Source organism: Bos indicus x Bos taurus, chromosome 3 (genome assembly GCF_003369695.1).
Source record: "Bos indicus x Bos taurus breed Angus x Brahman F1 hybrid chromosome 3, Bos_hybrid_MaternalHap_v2.0, whole genome shotgun sequence".
Lineage (NCBI taxonomy): Eukaryota > Metazoa > Chordata > Mammalia > Artiodactyla > Bovidae > Bos > Bos indicus x Bos taurus.
The window spans coordinates 112,361,012-112,383,372 of record NC_040078.1 but is presented as its reverse complement, the minus strand read 5'-3'; the positions used below and the strand labels follow the sequence as shown (position 1 = coordinate 112,383,372).

At 45.6% G+C, this 22,361-nt stretch overlaps 1 protein-coding gene across 4 annotated transcripts in view; it reads right to left on the bottom strand.

Annotated features, from left to right (window-relative positions):
• The window catches only part of CSMD2 (CUB and Sushi multiple domains 2), a 689,612-nt gene that overhangs the window by 42,466 nt on the left and 624,785 nt on the right, over positions 1-22,361 (bottom strand). For 3 of the 4 annotated variants that reach the window (XM_027537922.1, XM_027537923.1, XM_027537924.1), the window contains 6 exons: positions 19,627-19,812; positions 18,402-18,596; positions 16,659-16,832; positions 14,346-14,519; positions 6,557-6,730; positions 3,419-3,607 (listed from right to left, as the gene is read on the bottom strand). In XM_027537922.1, coding sequence (XP_027393723.1) covers positions 3,419-3,607; positions 6,557-6,730; positions 14,346-14,519; positions 16,659-16,832; positions 18,402-18,596; positions 19,627-19,812 — 1,092 coding nt within the window. The remainder of the gene's footprint in view (positions 1-3,418; positions 3,608-6,556; positions 6,731-14,345; positions 14,520-16,658; positions 16,833-18,401; positions 18,597-19,626; positions 19,813-22,361) is intronic. The other variant, XM_027537925.1, reaches the window with a different exon arrangement.

The following is a 22,361-nucleotide window of genomic DNA, read 5'->3' as shown; positions in this document are numbered from 1 at the left end:
GAATAAAAAGGTGGCAAAAAGATATATTATGGATATAATAACCAAAACATAACTGGAGTGGTTATCCTAATTTCTAACATAGTAGCCTTTAAGACAAAAACTGTGACTAGGCACAAGAAGAACATTCTATAGTATAAAAAGAAATTTTATCAAGAGGATACACAACTATAAACATATATGCATCTAATAACATAGCCCCAAAATATCTGAAGCAGAAACTAACAGAACTAAAGGGAGAAACAGACAAATCAGCAATAACAGCAGGAGTTCCCAACACCCCACTTTAAATCATGGTTAGAACAACCAGAATATACTATAAACCAACTAGACCTAACCATCATCTGCAGGGCACTCTGCCCAACAGGAGAAGAATAAACACTCTTCTCAAGTGCACACGAAACGTTATCTAGAAGAAAGTGAAAGTGCAAGTCGCCCAGTCGTGTCCCACTCTTTGTGACCCCATGGACTATACAGTCCGTGGAATTCTCCAGGCTGGAATACTGGAGTGGGTAGCCTTTCCCTTCTCCAGGAGACCTTCCCAACCCAGGGATTGAAGCCAGGTCTCCTGCATTACAGGCGGATTCTTTACCAGCTGAGCTATGAGGGAAGCCTCATCTATTTAGGGTAGACCATATGTTAATCCATAAAATAAATCTCCATAAACTTTAAAAGACTGAAATCATATCAAGTGCATTCTGTAAGCAAAATGCTATGAAACAAGAAATCAACAAAAGAAGGAAATGTGAAAAATTCACGGGTATATGGAAATTAAACAACACTCTCCTAAATAATCAGTAAGTCAAAGAATAAATCAGGGGAGTGATTAAAAAATACTTTGAGGTGAAAAAAAAATGAAAAAATAGCATACCAAAACTTAGGAGACACAGTGAAACAGTGCTTGGAGGGAAATTTATAATTGTAAATGCCTACATTAAAAAGAAGAAAAATCTAAACTTCCCCTCTGATAAACTAGAAAAAGAGAGCAAAATATACCCAAAGCAAATAGAAGAAAAGAAATTAAAAAGGCTAATGCAAAGATCAACAAAATAGAGAAACAATAGAGAAAATAAACAAAATCAAAAGTTGGTCCTTTGACAAGATCAAGAAAATTGACAAATGTGTCTAGTCTGATGTGTGTGTGTATGTATGAGAGAGAGAGAGAAAGTGACAGAGAGGGAGGGGGAGAGAGAGAGAGAGAGAGAGATACAGCGATGGGAAAAGAATCAAATTCTAAAATCCGGAATGAAAGTGGAGATGTTACTACCAACTGAATTTACAAAAACAAAAAGCATCATAGGAGAATATGATGAATATGAACGGTTATATACCAATAAATTAGATAAACTAAACAAAATGGAAAAATTTCTAGAAACACACAAACTGCCAAAACCAACTCAAGAAGAAATGGAATATCTGAAAAGAATTATATCAAATAAATAGAATCAGTCAATAACAAAAAACTTTTAACAAAGAATAGTCCAGGGCCAGATGATTTTACTGATGAATTCTATGAAAATTTTGAAGAAGAAATAATACCAGGAATAGTTCTGAAACTATTCCTAAAAATAGAGGAAAAGGGAAAATTGCCAACTCATTCCATGAGGTCAGCATTGCCCTGACACCAAAGCCAAAGATATCATAAGGAAAGAAAACTACAGACCAATATTCCTTATGAATTCAGTTGCAAACATCCTCAACAAAAATACTAGCAAACCAAATCCAGTAGCACATTAAAATGAATTTTACCGTGACCAAATGTGATTTGTTCGAAGAACACAAGAGTTGTTCAACACATGAAAATCAATCAATGTAATACACCATACTAATAGAATGAGGGGGGAAAAAGCACCACATGATCATCTCAATAGATGTAGAAAAATCATTTAAAAAATTCCAACAGCCTTTCATGGGAAAACTGTCCAACAAATTAGGAGTAGAAGGGAATCTCCTCAATCTGATAAAGGAAATCTGCAAAAATCCCACAGCTAACATCAGGCTTAATGGTGAAAGAGTGAAAGCTTTTCTCCAAAGGCTATTTTTATTTGTTTTCTCAAATACAAGAATCTCAGCTGCCACTGCTGCACACAGGTGGCGGTCCGTTTCCAACCCCAGATGATTTTTCAGTCATGAATGGGGCTGCATGGCCAGGGTGGGGTCCTCAGACAAGGGAACTATGGGCAGGTGAGTAGGTGAACCAGCCTCCTATCATACCTAGAGGCACAGGGGCATAAGGAGATGGAGTCATTCCGACTGAGTGGCCAAAGTATGTATGAGCCACCACAGATAGGTGGACTGCAGAATGGCCCAACTCAATACACATCAGCCCCTCTGGACTGCACCTTCACCTCTGCTGTTAGGAAGACAGGAGAGAGAGCAACCCCCAGGGCTCATGGTTAGTAACAAGATGCGGGAGCAGGGGCCTAAGGAACTGTTTTTTCTTCTGGATGTGAGGCTAGCAACCCGATGTCAGGATTCTTAGTGCCTCCCTCATCCTTTTTTTCCCTACATATTGGCCCTGTATTTTTCCCCAATATCTTTTAAAGCAGTTATTGTTTATTGAGCAGCGACCGAGTAGGCACTTTTAATGGGTGTTCTCATTTAATTCTCTAATAATCCTATGGAACAGGCATTAGCATCATTGATATAGACAAAGAAACGGAGGCTCTCAAATCACACAGCTTGTTTAGGGGCAGAGCCAAAATTCAAATCCAGGTCTGTCTGCCTCCAGGGTCTGTTGCATTTCTGCTTCAGTCCTTTAAAAAGGGGGGTTCATGTGATGTCTTTCTGGAAAATGTCTTTCTGGAGGCAGTAAAATGGGAGACAGGTTTCCACTACGCAGCCAGGACCCCCAAAGGAAGGGAGCCTTGGGGACTGAAGGGGTTGCTGACAGCATTAGAGAGGAAAGGGAGTAAGCCTGTAGCCAGGAGAGAGACTGAGAATCAGTGGGGCATCTAACCCAACGTATTAGATGCTCAGTCGTGTCAGCCTCTTTGCGACCCTATGGACCGTAGCTCACCAGGCTTATCTGTCCATGGAATTCTCCAGGCAAGCATACTGGAGTGGGTTGCCATTCTCTTCTCCAGGGGATCTTCCAGACTCAGTGATCAAACCCAGGTCTCTTGCATTGCAGGCAGATTCTTCACTGTCTGAGCCACCAGGGATGGAAAGAGTTGGACACCACTGAGCGCACACACACACACACACACACGCACACACACACACACACACGCACACACACACACGCACGCACACACAAAACTAACCAACAGGAGCCCAAGATGGGCTCTGACATCCAGAGAGCAGTCTGAGTGACCATCACTGTGACCACACACACACACACACAGGAGGCTGTCCTCTGACATGGACCATCCTGCCAGTGTGCTCGGGTGATCACTGCGAGTAAATGACGTGTACTTACAGAGACACTGGGGGCGGGGGCGATCCCATGTGCCGTCTCCCTGGCAGCTGAGCACTGGGGTGCCCAGGAGGTAGAATCCGTGGGTGCACTGGTAAGACACAGTTGTGCCGTAGCTGAACCTGTGCGGGCCGCTGGCGTGGATCTGACGAACGCTGTTTTCTTGGTGCCCAGGATCTGTACAGTTGATGACTGCAATAGAACAGGATGATTAGACGCAGAGACCTGGATGTGAGGATTTTTTTTTTAATGCTTTTAAATGGGAATTCAGAAGTCCAAACAGGAATGTATTCCCAGTAGAGCAAAATTTCCAGACCAAGAGAGGCTACACAAAGCAGATCCTCCTGGGAAGCTAAGCTGGTCCTGAGGCTGCTGTACTCCCCTCCCCTTGGCCACCTGGATAAGGGATTCATCCTTCTGTGTCTAGCTAGACATCAACCCCTACAGAAGCCTCCCCACCTCCTCCCAGACTGGTTAAGCTCTCCCTCCTTGGTGGTCCTGGCATAAGCCTCTATTGCTTGATGGTGTGTCAAAGTTCTATTGATATGAATCCCTTGAGGGCAGGAATGCCCCCCGTCTGTGAACCCATCCCCAGCACAGTGTGTCTCCCACAGCGGAGCTGTGGAAAGGGGATGGGCTTCTCTAGAAACTGTTTTAATCACTTTTATGAGTATTTCCAGGGGAGAGTAATCCTCGGGGATCAATTTGACTTTTAAATGCTGAAATGGTTCCAAAGCAGCTTATCAAAATCAGAGTAAGTTTTGTGAACAATACTGTTCACAACACATGATGTGAACTTGGACTTTCAAAACACTTTCATATCCATTATTAACCTGAACCTCATATGAGTCGTATGAGGCAGGCAGGGTCAGTACTTGAAACTTTTGATAAGCTTTTAAAGTGTGAGCTATTTTTAACTTCTGAGAACCCTCTCTGAGGCTAAGAGAGGTTGCAGTCACAAAACAGGTAAGCTGCATTCATTCATTCATGCTGTTTACTGTGATATACTGAGTGTCAAGCATCGTGCTGGGCAGTAAGGATATGACAGAATTTACAGTCTGGAGTAGGGTTTCTCTGCCTTGGCACTGTGGATATTTTGGGCTGATAATTATTTATGGTGGGGGCAGTCCTGTAGGATGTAGGATGTTTAACAGTGTCTCTGGCCTCTGGCCACTAGATGCCAATAGAAACTCTCCAGTTGTGACAACCAAAGACATCTTTTGACATCTGTCCCCCGTGGGAATAGGGGAACAGGAAAATCATACCCAGTTAAGAACTGCTGGTCTAGAGAGAAAGGGACAAACCAGCAATGATACTGTTTGGTAAGTGCTCTGATGGGGCAGCAGAGAATGTTCTGGAAGCACAAAGCAGAGCCTCTAGCCCAGTGCATGGGGCAGGGCAAGAAAGTCTCCCCAGAAGGAGCAACCTTTAGGCTGGCTCTTGATGACTGGGTAGAAGTCACCCGGACAAAGAAATGGTGGGAGGGGACACAGAAGAATGCATTTGAGGAAGCTGTGTCTGGGGCCCCGAGGGGCTTACAGGCACAGGGCACCTGTGAGGAAACAAAAGAGGCTCAGTGTGGCTGGGACCCAAGGCAGAGGTGAGGCTGGGGGCCAAGCAAGTGGTGAAGAATGAGGCTGGACTGGAGGCTGCGCCAGGTCCCATGGGCCTGTAAACCAGCCAAGGAGACTATTATTATCCTAAGGGCAGTGGGAAGTCTTGGGAGGTGTTTCCAACAGGGAGTGACTTGATCAGATTTGTGTTTTTGGCAGGACATTCCGTCAGGAGAATGAGCTGGGGTGGGGGTGGGGAGCAGGACCAGAGGCCACGATTTCTAAGATTTTACCCCAGTCTTCTGTTTTCCAAGACCAGCACCCTGGGAAGGGGCTGGGGTTTGGGGAGCTGAAGTTAAAGGACAGAACATGTCTGGGAGAGACAGCACAGTTCTTGAGGAGAGGGGATCATGGGATAAACATAGCCCAAAGCATCAGTCTCAACTCCCTCCTTCCTGGAGAGGTGATGGAAGCCCGGCACAACACAAGGTCCTGGCAATTTCCCCTGCATTCCCTGGATTCTTCTCTCATTCACAATGGCACCTTGAAGTGTTGAGCGGAACATTATTTTAAGGTTAGTTGTGAAGGTATCTTGATGGATTCTAAAGCATCATTTGAAAAATTTGGTCCTTTAATATCAATTACAAATAAATCGTGACACACTGCACAGCCAATCGCCATGTACCCTCAACACTGGAGGAGGAGCCATCACTCGAGGGAGTCTAAGCCCTCACCCCTTACAGCAGGTCACAGGTCACACCAGGGCAGGGATTGCTCCTGTTCAGCCAGTCTGACCCTCCGTTCAAACCTCAGCGAGCTTGCCAGGCCACTCGCGGGCAGAGGCAGACGGCCCCAAGGCCCCTCATTGCTGGGTGTGTGCATGTGTGCTTCATTGCCAAGTTGTGTCCAATCTGGACTGCAGCCTGCCGGGTTCCTCGGTCCATGGGATTCTCCAGACAAGAATACTGGAGTGGGTTGCCATTTCCTCCTCCAGGGAATCTTCCAGATCCAAAGAGCGAACCCGCATTTCCTGCATCTCCTGCTTTGGCAGGCAGATTCTTTACCACTGAGCCCCCTGGGAAGCCCTTCATTGCAGTGAGAAGCCTGTAAAAGCTTCAGGAGCTATTTCCTAAAATAGTCTGGGTGGGACTGGGATATCCTCCATGTCAGGTCTGCCTCTTGAGTCTTTAGTTTCTTCTCTTCTCCTCCTCTTCATCCCAACCCCTAGATTCTGCTTTATGTCTCATTTCAACCCTTCCTTTTTTTTTTTTTCATTAAGAATGGGGCTCTATATGATAATGATGAACCATCGGTTCTATGAAATGTAAACAAAAGACTGCTTTCCATTTCTGTTTTGAAAGATGAAACATCCTTCGCTTTCTTTCTATAACCAGTGAAGAATTTTGACATGGCTCTATCTGGGGGGAGAGAAATGCTCCATCTGTGACCCTTCTCTGCCCCGAGTTTTCCCTATTTGAGTTAACGTAGCACCATGACAGAATCCCCTGACTTCCGCTCGTGGGTCACAGACCACAGGTGGGAGTGGTACTCGGGGTCGGGTGTGGGGGGGCGAGGAAGGGCGGCTCACTTCGACAGGTGGGCAGCACGTCACTCCACTGCCCGCTGGCCAGGCACTGGGATCGAGCAGCCCCCTCAGCCACATAGCCCGGGTTGCAAACAAACTTGACCACGTCGTTGAGGTTGAACTGGCTGCCCTGGGTGAGGCCGTTGATCGGGTTGCCTGGGTGTCCACAGGTAATTGCTGCAATCGAAACAGACGAGCGGTCAGCCCTCCTGTTGTTCCCCATCCCGTCTGTCCTCTCCTCACATGGCCTCTCTCAGGCCCAGCAGCGAAGCACAGCCCTAGGTCTGACTTTAGTTTCTTTTGCTACAAAACTCTGTTTTTGTCAAGTCAGCATGGGGACAGTCCCTTTTCCTTGAAGGCGTGTCCACAGCGTGGACTGCTTGAGAGAAGTCATTCAAGGGCGTATCATCCTTCTCCTTTGCCCAGGCAGCTGGTCCTGCCTCAGTTCCTCTCCCTGATCTCTTTGGCTACTCATCTCCATTCTTTGCCAGATACCCTGGTGACTACCCTTCCGAGGAGTCAGACCAGCCTAAGTTCCTGGGCCAGTCTTGATGGAGCCAGAGTCAGCACAAACCACGCCTGTGGGGAGGGACTGGTCACCCCAACAGACCAGCGGGCATCGGAGTTCTTAGGCGGGCACAGTCCCTCCCCTACTCCATGTGAAGGCAGTTCAGCTCATGGACTTCCTGGCCTCTCCCTGTGCTCTCTTCTCTATCCTGCCTGCGGTAACTGGAGGCGGCCCCTCTGTGCAGTTTGGGAAGGATGAAGGCTCAGCCCTGCCTTCCTCCTCTTAGGATGGGCAGCCTGCAGGCAACGAAGTTCCCCCCACCCCTCCAGCAGAGGCAGGTTCTCCCCTGCCTTCCCCTCCCTCTACAATGGAGTCACGCCCAATCCAGGGCAGTGCTGCTCTGACTGTGTGTGAATCCACCCCTCCTGGGGTTTATTTAGCAAGTTCCATTTGGCTCTCACTTTAAGCTACGGCTCCAACTGAAACTTTATCAGGAATAAAGGTGGTATTTTGGTGTCCACCCATGACTCTGTTTCGCCGTGTAACTTGTTCAGCCCTGGGCAAGGAAGGGGGAGAACGCTTTGGTGCTTACAGGGCTCAGGCTCACCTCCTCCTCTCAGGAGTGGAGTTCACGCCACAGAGGCACTGGTCTCTTCGACTTTTCTTAACGTACTGAACAAGGTCCTGCCCCAGAGCCTTGGACTAGCTTCCTCTCGGCTGAAACATTCCTTGGCCTCTGCCCTCATATCCTCAGGTCTCCCCTCAAATGCCACCATAGCAGCGAGACTTGCCATTACAGCCAGATAAATAGCCGCCCAGCACCGCCGAACCTTCTTGCCCGGCTTGCTTTTCTGTACAGCATTTCGCCCACTCTGAGCGCACTTCCTTACTCATTGCTAGTCTTTCTCCACCTAAATAGAAGCTCCCTGGGGCAGGGACTCTATCCCCTTCCTTGCTGTATCTTCTGTGTCTGGACCGGTGCCTGACATACAGGAAGTCGTTCAGTTGCTAAGTTGTGTCCAGCTCTTTTGTGAACCCATGGACTGTAGTTGTCCAGGCTCCAACTACATGGGATTTCCCAAGTAAGAATATTGCCAAGAAGTCCATGGGATTTCCCAGGCAAGAATATTGAAGTGGGTTGCCATTTCACTCTCCAGGGGATCTTCCAGACTCAGGGATCAAACTTGTGTCTCCTGCATTGGCAGGTGGATTCGTTACCACTGAGCCACCAGGGACATACAGGAAGACCTTGATAAGTAATTGCAGAGTGAAAAAAAAAATGCAGAGTGGACTAACAAATGAGTGAGTCATGAATGGATAGATGTCTGGCTTTGGTTCTATTTACTACCTGCCTGGTACCTAGTCTCTTTGGGTTGAAATCCGACTTGATGCTTTTGAGGCCTCCCCCTTGGTTCTGGGTTTTCAGCTGTGAGAGGCTGAGGAACCATGAGGAATGCTTTCTTATCCCAACACTTGGATTTATGAGGACCCCACCCCAAACCCGGGGCTTCTCAGATGGCTTAGTGGTAAAGAATCCTTCTGCCAATGCAGGAGATGCATAAGATGCATGTTCGATCCCTGGGTCGGGAAGATCCCCTAGAGGAGGAAATGGCAACCCACTCCAGTATTCTTGCCTCAAAAACCCCTTGGATGTAGGAGTGTGGCAGGCTACAGTCCCTGGGGTCGCAAAGAGTTGGATACAGCTTAGCAACTAAACAACAACACCCCAAACCCAAATGGTATGGATGGAGGTCAGGGAACAAGAGTAAGTAGGACCCAGATCTTGCTGGTAGTAAGTAGGACCCAGACCTCTGCTGTCTCTCTGGGCCAGTTCTCTTTTATAAATCTCAACAGTAGTATCCTTGACTCTAGCAGAGTCTTGACTCTGGGCAGAGCAGGGGACAGGCTGTTAATGGGCTACAGGGGTTCAGTACAGCCTGGCATGGTGGGATGAGAATGGATGAGGAGGTCAGCAGACTAGATTTACAACTCAGCTGTGTCCTTTCCTTAGTTTGGACACCTCACTCTGAGCTTCAGTTCCTATATCTGTAAAGTAAGAATTTCAATATACATGGAACAGGGTGGCTTTGAAAACAGATCCATACTTTTGCACTTCATTAAATATTTACTGGATGCCTTCTAAGTGCAAGGCACACTAGTATGCATATTGATGAAACGCGAGGAGCTCAGGAGCTCATTTCTCAGCCTAGCAGGAGAGCAGGCAGGGGTGCAGACTGTCACATCACTGTGGCTGGTGCTGAAGCAGGCTTCCGGGATGGGCACCTACCCTCCACCCAGGAGGGAGTGGTTAAGGAGGGTCCCCAGAGAATGTGACATACCCTCAGCTGGGTCTCAAGGCTGAGCAGGATTTTCCAAGTCAGTGAAGTGGTGAGAGAGTGGAGGGAAGCTAATTATATGCAAAATATGGGATGTTTCTGATCAGCTTGGGAGAAGATGCATTGTTCTCACCAGACTTACAAAGGGTCACGACCTGCCTCCCCAAAGGCTAAAATACCACTTGTATAAAGTTAGAGGAGAGGGCTGAGGGCTAAACCTTTGGGAGCAGTAACAGCTTTTGAATTGCAGCTTGACTGAAATGCCAGCACAGGACATAGAGGGGTGGTCAGCAAAATTCACAGGAGGTGGGAGTGTCACAGGCCCATGGGGACAGTTCATGACTTATCAGATGTCCCAGGGAGCTCTGTTTCTCTGGAGAGCCCTGATGGACTCAGACACAAGGGGAGAAGGGGAATACACCGATGGGAAAGAAAGGAGGGGTCCTGCTGGGCTGGGGCTCTTAACTAGACCTTGAACACATGCGCCAGCAGACCCAGATTTCCTGAGGGCCGAGATCAAGGCGCATTCAACTCATCTTTATGCACAACACCATACACGCGCCTGGCACAAAGTAGGTGCTAAGGAAAGGTCTGCTGGATTCGGTCTTACAGGCCAAGGTAAACTAACAGAAAAAGAAGGTGCACAGTTCAGAGGAGAGAACTGAAAACAGACTAAGCTCATGAAGAAGGCAGAAGGGAAAGTGATCCAGAGACTCATGGAGAGATTAGCTTGGGCTTGGAGAGACTTCTCGATAGGAGGTAAGGGTCAAGGGTGAAGGTGGAGAAGGACAGATGGACGTGTGGGAGGGGAAGCAGGAAGCGGAAGGGGTTATTGTCTGAGGGCTTCTGTTCTCTCTGCACAGTAGAAAGTGAGATTATATCATTAGCTAAGAATTATGGGGGTCTACATGCTTTATTGCACTTAATCCTTACAAGCCCATGCAGTAGGCATCATCATTATCCTTTTAGGAAAAGAGAGGTTCAGAGGGGCCTGGGGACTTGTCCAAGGGGCACAGTTTCTAAGTGACCCATCTGAGTTCTGAACCTGGCTTCTCTGCTTTTAGGCCATCCTCACTATGTATTCTAACTATCTGCTGAAAATATAGCAAATGTGTCTCTGAGTAGGGGGACTATTGGTCTTCAGGAAGTAGGTGAGATTATGAAACAGCCGTGTGGGCAATAGACAAGGTCGCTGACTGAGGAAGTGGAGACAGGCAGCTAGAAAGTTCTGAGTCTGGTTGATATTGTAAACCTTGAATGCATAGGTGATGGCATCTAACGTGGTACCTGCCACCGAGCAATTGCTTGTAAGTATCCTCTTACTCTTGCCTTCCTACCCCAGGTACTTCTTAAATCTCTGTGCTTCAGGAGAGAATGGAACTTGGTACAAAAGATCTTGGATTCAGTGATGTAGCAGGGCGGTGGTACATCACCCACCACACCACCATTACCGTCCTCTTCACAATAGCAACAGCAGCATCTGACCATTTCACATGTATTCTCTTATTTAATCCTCGCAATAGTCTGTGAGGTACCTGCTTTTCATAAGTGAGGAAACAAACCTAGTGAGATAAACTACCTCATCTAACATCACGCAGCAACATGCTATGTCGTGGTAGACCTGGAACTGGAGCCCAGGCAAGCTAGGTCCAGGGTGCAAGTGTCCACCTGCTTGACTCTGCTGCCTTTCTGTATGGACCAGGCGTAAAATTAAGTATCTTAGGTTCGGCAGACATCTTCCATGAATTCAGAATCCAGCATTCTCTATAACTTGTAACTCAAACCTTTTCACATGTGTAATGTGCCAATTTCTTGAAGGCATCTGAATTTTCATTTCCTGGATAAAACCAAATATATTTTGTTCAGAGACATCTACAAAACTGATTAAATGTAGATAGGTCTTGCTTTCTGTAAACCTAGTACTTAAGAAGCTATTAAGACTAATTTTCATGCATTGTTTATTAAGTCTCACTATTTCATTACGCCATCTCATATAGGGAAAGCCAAGTGAAGAAGAATTAAAAACAAAAGCCTGCCTTACAAAAATTAAGACCAAAACACTGTACTTTACATAAAGGCTCACTTTATGGAACTTTAGAAAGTGAAAAGTTTTCCAAATTACTTCCAGGCTAATTAGAATAACAGTGGCCATCTAAATCCAAAAATGCAGACTAGTAAGAAGAAACAAAACCATAGCAAGCCCAGGCCTGCAGCATAACTAGAAGACAGAGAATGCTATAAACTTTAAATTACATGTAAGTAGAAAAACAAACACTAAACCTGGGCAGAACTATTTCTCATGCTTCTGTTGCAAGGCTTAGCAGAGAGCAAGGCTGTATGGAAAAGAGATGAGAGGAGCAGAGGAATACTGATCCAAAGTCACTGCTAGAAAGAGAAAGCCCATCTTAAAGGTGAACATATTGAAAAATGACCCTGGTATGTCAGTGCACTAACTATAGGAAAGAACATAAATGTTTACAACCTTTTCTGAACACCAATACCAAAAGAAATGGAAAAAAGAGCAAAGCAAAGCAGAAAAGAAAAGCAGAGAAAAAAAAATTGTGTATGATATTTTATACATAATAATTAAACAAAATTAAAGCCAAACATATAAATAACAATATATGTGAATGAATTTGACTAACCTATTAAGAGAAAAGGATTTTCAAATGGACTCAGAAGGCAAGGTCCAACTCTATGATATATACGAGAGGCCCATCTAATTTGAGTGATTCAGAAAGGCTAAAATAAAGGGATGGTTAAAGGCCTACCAGGGAAATGGGAGAAGGATGATAGTAAGGAGTGTAAGCCTAATGGTATTAGGTACAGTACAGTTCACACTAGAAAATATTAAAGTGATAATGAAGACATTTTTAAAGGCTAAACCCACAATTTTCAGTGTAACAGTTATGAATATCTATATGCCAAGTAACATGGCAATTATCCTTATGTAACACAAACTATGGGAAATACAAGGAAAAGTAAATAGAAGAACAGTAATATGAAGCCAGGCTTCAACAGTATGTGAACTATGGCTTCAACAGTATGTGAACTGTGAACTTCCAGATGTTTAAGCTGGATTTAGAAAAGGCAGAGGAACCAGAGATCAAATTGCCAACATCTGTTGGATCATCAAAAAAGCAAGAGAGTTCCAGAAAAACATAGACTTCTGCTTTATTAACTATGCCAAACCTACTGTGTGGATCACAACAAACTGGAAAATTCTGAAAGAGATGGGAATATCTAACCACCTTACCTGCCTCCTGAGAAATCTGTATGCAGGTCAAGAAGCAACAGTTAAAACCAGACATGGAACAATAGACTGGTTCCAAATCAGAAAAGGAATACGTCAAGGAGTACGTGATATTGTCACCCTGCTTAATAAACTTGTATGCAGAGTACATCATGTGAAATGCTGGGCTAGATGAAGCAAAAGCTGGGATAAAGACTTCTGGGAGAAATATCAATAACCTCGAATATGCAGATGATAACCACCCTTATGGCAGAAAGTGAAGAACTAAAGAGTCTCTTGACGAAAGTGAAAGATGGGAGTGAAAAAGTTGGCTTAAAACTCAACATTCAGAAACCTAAGATCATGGCATCCAGTCCCATCATTTCATGGCAAATAGATGGGGAAAAATTGGGAACAGTGACAGACTTTATTTTTCTGGGCTCCAAAATCACTGCAGATGGTGATTGCAGCCATGAAACTTGCTTGCTCCTAGGAAGAAAAGCTATGACCAACCTAGATAGCATATTAAAAAGCAGAGACATTACTTTGCCAACAAAGGTCCACCTAGTCAGAGCTATGGTTTTTCCAGTGGTCATGTATGGATGTGAGAGCTGGACCATAAAAAAGCTGAAGAACTGATGCTTTCGAACTGTGGTGTTGGAGAAGACTCTTGAGAGTCCTTTGGACTGCAAGAAGATCCAATCAGTCCATCCTAAAGGAAATCAGTCCTAAATATTCACCTGAAGGACTGATGCTGAAGCTGAAACTCCAATACTTTGGCCACTCATTGGAAAAGACCCTGATGTTGGGAAAGATTGAAGGTGGGGAGGAGAAGGGGACGACAGAGGATGAGATAGTTGGATGGCATCTCCGACGCGATGGGCATGAGTTAGAGCAGGCTCTGGGAGTTGGTGATGGACAGGGAAGCCTGGCGTGCTGCAGTCCATGGGGTCACAAAGAGTCAGACACGACTGAGCGACTGAACTGACTGAATAATATGAAACTTTAAAACACACCTCTTAGAACAAAACAGGTCAAGTAGAAAAAAATAAGTAAGCAAACATTAAGACATGAACAACAAAATCAATAAGGCATATCTTATGATTATATATAAAACTTTACACACTAATGCACATGGAACAGTCATAACAATTGATCAGATATTAGGTCATAAAGGAAGCATCAGTAAATTCCATGAAGCAGAAATATTGTATACAGTGCAATAAATTAGAAATGAATACCAAAGTAAAAGTCAAAACACCCTTCCATCTGGAAATAAAAACCACACACTTTTATTTAAAGAAACTTCTAAGTGAAAGCGGAAATTAATATCAAAAGGAGAGAATTTCTGAGACATAATAAAACACTCATTTTTATAATCTGTGTGATATAATTAGAGCAGTGATCAGAAGAAATTTTATAGCCTTGCATACTTATATCCATAATAATCAATAAAAATAAAAGACTGAAAATAAACGAACAAGATTTCTAATTCACAAGCAAAAAAGTGAACCAAAAAGTTAATTGCAAGGAAGAAAATAATAGAGGTGGAAGTAATAATGATGCATAAAGCTGAAAACATAGATGTTAATGATTGTCTTTGAAAAACATGAACAAAATACAGAAAATCCTCCAGTTAACCTAATAGAGACAATGCAAGGGGAAGTCCATTTTGCACCTGAGCTGGTGACTAGGGAGAGTGGGTACCATACTTACGCACACAGAAAGGGGTCTTGCCCGACCAGTGATGATCCTGCTGGCAGATGCGCACGGACATGCCGATGAGGCGGAAGCCAGCATTGCACTGGTACACCACGCTGCCCCGGTAGCTGAAGTTCTCCCCGTTGATGTGCCCGTTGACGATGGGCTCAGGGGTCCCGCAGTGTCCGGCTTTGGTGAGATGTGGGAAGAGAGAGTAAATTGCACGGGAGCATACAGAAAATGAGGGGAGGCTTGGTCGGGGGAGGGGGAGTCAGGCACGATGGGGAAAAGGACCACGTTTTTCCCTCCTCCCCCTGACAGTGGCATCCAGGAGTGACTTCAGGAATCCTAGACATGATAGAAATAGTGTTGAAGATTAAAAGTGAAAAGTGAAAGTTGCTCAGTTGTGTCGGACTCTTTGCAACCCCATGGGCCATACAGTCCATGGCATTCTCCAGGCCAGAATACTGGAGCATTTTCCCTTTCTCTTCTCCAGGGGATCTTTCCAACCCAGGAATCAAACCCAGGTCTTTCACACTGCAGGCAGATTCTTTACCAGCTGAGCCACAAGGGAAGCCTAAGAATACTGGAGTGGGTAGCCTATCCCTTCTCCAGTGTATCTTCCTGCCCCAGGAATCGAACTGGGGTCTCCTGCACTGCAGGCAGATTCTTTACCAACTGAGCTACCAGGGAAGATTTGGCAATCTCACATCCCAAGTATGCATATAGCTGATTCACACTGTTGTACAGCAGAAAGACAATATTGTAAAGCAGTTATACTCCAATTAAAAAAATTTTTTTAAGCCCAGAAAAGAGCTGGACATTAAAAACAAATCCCAAGGTTGCACTCTAAATAGATGGCCGTCTTGAACTTTAGTTACTGGGTCTGTTCATGGGTGAAAAATGATCACTCTTATGGCCCTGCCTCTGGGATCACCCCCTCTTTTTTTCATCAACCAGCATTTCTAGAGCATCTACTGTACGGAGGGCACTATGGCCTACACTAAGGCACTCAAAGCTTGATTGTGTTGAAAATTACCAAGTGAGGACAGGTGGCTTGGTTAAATTCATCCTTCTTTCTCCTTGAGTGGCAAGGAACACAGACAATATAAACCTAGCTGAGTTATTTTCAGTAAATGGGATTTGGGTGGAGTATATTCCTAGTGTTTCCACTAGCGTTTGTTTGGTTCTGTGTAGACATAACTCATGCCTGTGTCTCTAACAGAGTCCTGAGATAGAGGGAGGGCGTTCACTTCACACAGAGCTGTTCACTTGAGAACAGACCATCCAATCTATGTTGCTGGGTCTGTGTAGCTGGGACCCTCCTTTGGCTTTGCAGGATCCAGAAAGTAGTAAGAGAAGAGACAACTTTAGCATCTAAGGTTGAGGCAGGGAATGGACTGCCCATGGGAGAAATGGCAACTTTGACTTTTGTAAGCTGGTAAGTTTTTATGCTTTTGTCCAAATTGACGTATTTTTGTCATGAAATGAGCTAATGGCAAAAAATACTTATATATTATATAATATAGCACATATAACATTGTATTTTTGTAAAATATTTATATATGTAAAATGTGCTGTGCGTGTAGTCGCTCAGTCATGTCTGACTCTTTGTGACCCCATGGATTGTAGTCCGCCAGACTCCTCTGTCCATGGGATTCTCCTGGCAAGAATACTGGAGTGGGTTGCCATTTTCTTCTCCAAAAATTTGCTAATATATAATATAAATGGTATTTTAGATGTGTTGCAGGGATGTGTCTCTGTAAGTTTCCCTGGATGTAAAGACTGGAATTTCACCCATCATACAGAGCCTCTAAGTATCTTTTTTACTTAGATACTAAGGGAGTATCTTTTTTGATCAGAATGAAAGCCCCTCAGTGGTTTGTCTCATCAGACCTGAAGTTCTTCTCATTCTTTTGGATGCTCCAAGGGAAGCTAGTTCAACATTTTGGTTGTGGTAAATAGTATCTGAGTCATTTGAAAAGACCCTGATGCTGGAAAAGACTGAGGGCAGGAGGAGAAGGGGACGATAGAGGATGAGATGGTTGGATGGCATCACCAACTCAATGGACATGAGTTTGGATAGACTCTGAGAGGTGGCGATGGACAGGGGAGTCTGGCGTGCTGTGGTTCATGGGGTTGCAAAGAGTCAGACACGACTGAGTGACTGAACTGAACTGATAAACCCAATAGCTAGAGTTTAGATTAAGCATTTTATGACCATAGGTAAAATAGTACTGTTCAAAAATTGGGATTCAGCTTTGGAAAGACCTAACTTGTACTGGAGAGGGAAAAATGGACAGGAGAGGCCCCGGGGTGGTCACTTACCCAGGCAGCGGACTTCAGAGCCACTCCAGAGCCCGTTGGCCATGCACTCCCGCACCCTGGAGCCCACCAGCGTGTACCCGGAGTTGCAGGAGAAGATGGCTGTTGCCCCATAGACAGACAGGGTTCCGATGCGATGCCCATTGGGCGGGACGGGGAGCTCTCCACAGGAGATGACTACAAAGACCACAGAATGCTCAGGAAGCCAGTCCCGAGAGACGGGTCATGTGCTGCGTCTCATTAGCAAGAATAGTGACAAAAGGAAGATGGGTTCAACCTACTCTAACAGGACTCATGACCAGAATGTGGGTCACCATGGTGACTGCTGTGCTGTTACACTGCACCCAAGATTCTCAACAGGGCTGTCACCAGAAGCACCCCCTGAGGAGCTTTTAAAATGTCCAGATCTGTGGTGCGCTCCTCGGTGTCCAGCGCGGGCAGCGGGCGCTCCCCCTGTCCTCTCTGCTGAGCCGAGCAGCAGCCTCACAGTCCTGCTCCACAGAGCGCTGCAGACACCACTGGCTGCACTGAGACCTAAGCCCCTGCTTGTAATGAAGCCGGCCCGCGCTTGTGACCTCTACTCGGTCAGAGTACACGGCCGAGTCTGCGCTTGGGCGAACAAAGGCCACAGTGTCTCGCGTCATGGGTGTTGGGAAGATTCCACTCCTCACACCCAGTCTCAAAGATGCCCTTGAGCACTGACAAGTGATGTCCTTCCGTCCCTTCACAAACATTTACTTCCTCTAACACACCCTTCTGACTGAGTAAATAGCATCAGTATATCCCTATGGGTGGGCGCTGTGCTGACCCACTCAGAGCCCCCTTGAGGACTGAAGGGCTTCTTTCCCCAGATTGTAGCTGCTGGCAAACATCCATTTGTTGTGAGCCCTCTTCAGATGGCCTTGGTTAAAGAGTCCTCACATCTAAGGTCATGCTCTCTTCCTTGGGCAGCTGGAACCCAGGGTTTGGTAAGTGTGGAGGTATAAAGCCCCCTGCCTTAACTTGTGGCAATTCTGAAGGGCTGCCCAGATTCAGAGCTCTTAGCTGGGTCAGCTGAAGCATCACCATCATCATCAGAGGCCACCTTCTCCATCTCCTCAGTCCTACTTCCTCCCCTCCCCTTCCCATTCCTTTCCTCTTCCCCTCTCCTCCTTCCCTCTCCTTCCCTTCCTCAGATGGTGATCCCAAGAGCACTGCCTAACAAATCTCCATCTTAGAGTCGCTTCCCAGAGACTGTGACCTCTGAAACTATCTCAAAGAACCAAAGAAAAGCAAGGCACAATGGAGAAGGAGACACAGGCACACTTAGGTGCACACTTAGGCACACTTGCACTCTGTTCATTCCCCCTACACACACTTCCATTATAGGTCTCATCACACTTTGGTATCCTTGCTTCTTTATTTGTCTGCCTCTCCAGTAGACTCTAAGCTCCTGGTGGGCAGGAACCACAAGCTTTTATCCTCATACCTCTATACTACCTGGCATGAAGGTTGAATAAATGAATTAGTGGATGCTCACCTGGACAGAGGCAGCTTTTTAATAAGATGACAAGATGCTGAGAAGTGCTTCCTTAAAGGAGTAGGCCTCTCCCCAGCTCCTGGTTCTAGGTGAGTGTTCAAAAAGAGGTTCACTGCAATCCCTGGCTATACCCCACTCTTCCCCCTCCCCAATTCAGCCCATGTTATGAGACAGTTGGAGTTGGAGGCACTGTGCCAAACTTGCCCACCCTTTCCTCCTGGGCTTACTTTGGCAGGTGGGCATAGAGTTGTCAAGGCTCCATTTGCCATTGGCCTGGCAGTGGATGACCCTTTGGCCGGTGTAGTAGTAGCCAGGGTCGCAGATGAGCATCAGCTGGGCCTGGAACTGGTACTGTGTCTCGAAGATGAGCCTCCATCGACCATGTTCCACACTAACGCTGCTGATGTCAGGACAGGTCACAGCTGGGGAGGTACAAAGCAGAAAGGAGGATTCATTCATTAATTACGGACGACACTGGCGAGAGCCCAGCGTTGGGGAGTGGGGGACCATAATGCAGTCCTGATGACTCTCAGAACATTCAGTCCCCAGGCAGATGTGGTCTATGAATGAAGTGAGCTGGGTGGGGAATGTGGCACACGACTGGGGTGGCAGATCTGCCAAATTAAAAAAAAAATAGGGGGGAGGTGGCACTGTGTTGGTTTTGATTGTGGATGTGAGACTGCAAATTCCAGGTGGTCAGATCTACCTCTTCCAAGGGAAGCTAGAAATAGGATTTTTGTGTAAAAGTCTTCTGACTTAAAAATGTTAGAAAGAAATTCAAACTATTTATTTTATTTTTAATCATAGGGTAATTGCAATATTGTGATGCTTTTCACCATACATCAACATGGATTGGCCATAAGGTTACAAAATATTTTTATAAAGCACTGCACAGGCCGAAGAGCCAAACCAAAACCAAAACAAAAAACCTTGTATCATCAGACTGGATATAGCCCATTAGGCTGCCCACTGGCCTTCAAATTGAACAGTACCTCTGTTGTTTTGGAGAAGGAAATGGCAACCCACTCCAATATTCTTGCCTGGAGAAGTCCATGGACAGAGGAGTCTGGCAGGCTACAGTCCATGGGGTCACAAAGAGTCGGACACGACTGAGTGACTATCACTCACTCGTTCTGTTGTTTTAGAGTCTTGTGATCAAAGGACATTCACGTTGATTTTCTAATACTTTTTACATCTAAGAGTAAGTGGACCAGTCATCCTGAGGTTCTGTGATGGTTTATGGATACATCTCAGAGAACAGTGGTCTATCAATGTTTTGAAGCAATTTCAAATGGAACCCAAGTTGGTAGATGGAGATATCCACTTGTCTCAGATCTGAGTCCCAGCCTCTCAGGGCATGTTTTTCCTATTTCGCTCACTCCTTGCAGGAATCTTTTCAGCTGCTTACCCAGTCCCCCCGACATACCCGCCTCCCCTACCCAAAGGACTCACGGACACACTGGGGGGGTACATTGCGATTGCTCCACAGGCCTGTCTCCAGACACTCTGTTGTGGCTTCAGCACCTGCCTGGAGATGGTAGCCTTCACTGCAGCTGTATACAGCCTTGGTCCCCACTGTGTACTCTTTGCCAAACACCATTCCATTCTTGGGGGCCTCAGGAAGCCCACAGGAAAGAGCTGGCAGAGGAGAAAAATGTCATGAGCCTGTCTGCTTCAAGATGGTGTTCTGAGAACATATTTTTATTTTCCCTCTCCCTTGAGGCCCTAGTAGAATGATAGTAAAGACTAATAAAAGGGAAAAGCCTCATAACAAAGAAGAAATGGGAAGATAATCAGCAGAGGAGATGGAAAAAGAAACTTTGGAAGATGAAATGCAGATAGAAATGCGTCGATGGATTAAATGGAGTTGAGAAGCTGCAGCACAAAATATATACAGAAGGGACCTATGAGGTGAGACCAATTTTCCATCCCTCCACACAAATACAGTGGAGAGGCAGCCAGGCAGCCATTTTCCAAACTGTGGCTCAGATGGTAAAGCGTTTTCCTACAATGCAGGAGACCCAGGTTTGATCGCTGGGTTGGGAAGATCCCCTGGAGAAGGAAATGGCAACCCACTCCAGTATTCTTGCCTGGAAAATCCCATGGACGGAGGAGCCTGGTAGGCTACAGTCCATGGGGCTGCGAAGAGTCGGACACGACTGAGCGACTTCACTTTCAAGAAAACAAAAAGAAAGGAAGGAAGGAAGAAAAAGAAAAGAATCCCTTTGAGAGAATTGGGGATGCTCAAGTAGGAGCAGGTATCCCAGAGTAAGCTCTTTTAATTCTTAGATATAAAGGCTCCCACCCTCAAGGCTGACCCTCTGCCTGCTTATCTCTGCCATATACTCAGTTTGATAGGGACAGAGTAAAGAGACATTGACTATGCTAAAAGCCTTTGACTGTGTGGATCACAACAAACTGTGGAAAATTCTTAGAGAGATGGGAATACCAGACCACCTCACCTGCTCCTGAGAAATCTACATGCGGGTCAAGAAGCAACAGTTAGAACCAGACATGGAACAATGCACTGTTTCAAAATTGGGAAAGGAATACAACTAGGCTCATATAGTCTATGACAAGGTATATTGTTACCCTACTTAATTAACTTATGTGCAGAGTATATCATGTGAAATGCTAGGCTGGATGACTCACAAGCTGGAATCAAGACTGCTGGGAGAAATATAAACAACCTCAGATGTGTAGATGATACTACTTTAATGACAGAAAACAGAGAGGAACTAGAAGCCTCTTGATGAGGGTGAAAGAAAAGAGTGAAAAGGCAGGCTTAAAACTCAACATTCAAAAAACTAAGATCATGGCATCTGGTCCCATCAACTCAATGGCAAATAGATGGGGAAAAAGTGGAAGTAGTGACAGATTATATGTCTTTATTTTCTGCAGACAGTGATTGTAGCCATGAAATTAAAATATGATTGCTCCTTGGGAGAAAAGCTATGACAAACATAGAGTATTGAAAAGTATTGAACATCACTTTGCTGACAAAGGTCCATATCGTCAAAGCTGTGGTTTTTCCAGCCCTGCGTATGGATTGAGAGTTGGACCATAAAAAAGGCTGCGTACCAAAGAACCAATACTTTCAAACTGTGGCACTGGAGAAGACTCTTGAGAGTCCCTAGGACTGCAAGGAGATTAAACCAGTCCATCCTAAAGGAAATCGACCCTGAATATTCCCTGGAAGGACTGATGCTTAAGCTGAAACTCCTATACTTTGGCCACCTGATGTGAAGAGCCAACTTACTGTAAAAGACCCTGAGGCTGAGAATGATTGAGGGCAGAAGGAGAAGGGGGCAACAGAGGATAAGATGGTTGGATGGCATCACTGACTGAATGGACCCGAGACTGAGTAAACTCCGGGAGATAGTGAAGGACAGGGAAGCCTGGCGTGCTGCAGTCCATGGGGTTGCAAAGAGTCAGACACGGCTTAGCGACTGAACAACAGCAACAAAAGGGACTCAGTTCAGTTCAGTTCAGGGACTAAGTAGGTGATTAAATGGTTAATCCCACTGGAGGACTGTAAGTAAAGAAAAACACATGGGCGGCTCCTATAAGTTAGTGATCACTCGAGAAAGCAGGTTTGCTTATCCACAAAACCAAGTGGGCTTGCTTAGCAAAAAACCCATGCAACAGAAGCATAAGGCATGCCCCCAAATAATACAACTGGAGGCATGAGACCCACATCCTGCCCAGTGAGCTCAGGAAGTTAAGTGATTCCAAGACTATGCTCCTCTGGGCACACTAAAACAAAAATATAAAGAAAAGGCGGCATTATACTACAGCCTGAGATGATTTACCATTTTTAGTATAGATGAGTGCCTTTTTGCTCCTTTCCATTGTGCCATGACAGTCCCGGCTTGAACATATAAGGACGAAAAAACTCCCCTGCTCACCACGGAGGAAGAGCTGATGATGGAAACGTGACATCTACTCAAGAATGAGGAAGAAGGTGATCTTCTCCCCCTCCCCACTTTCCCTTTCATTATAAAACTGTAGCTCACTAAGTTCTTGGGGCATGGCATCCTCTCACCTGCCTGCTTGTAAGCCTCATGAGCGTGCTATTCTAATAAGTCACTTCTTATCTATCACTTTGCCTCTTGCCAAATTCTGTCTGCAGAGACATGAAGAATCAGAGCTCCTTGGAGCCACCATGAAATGCCACCTAGTGCTTT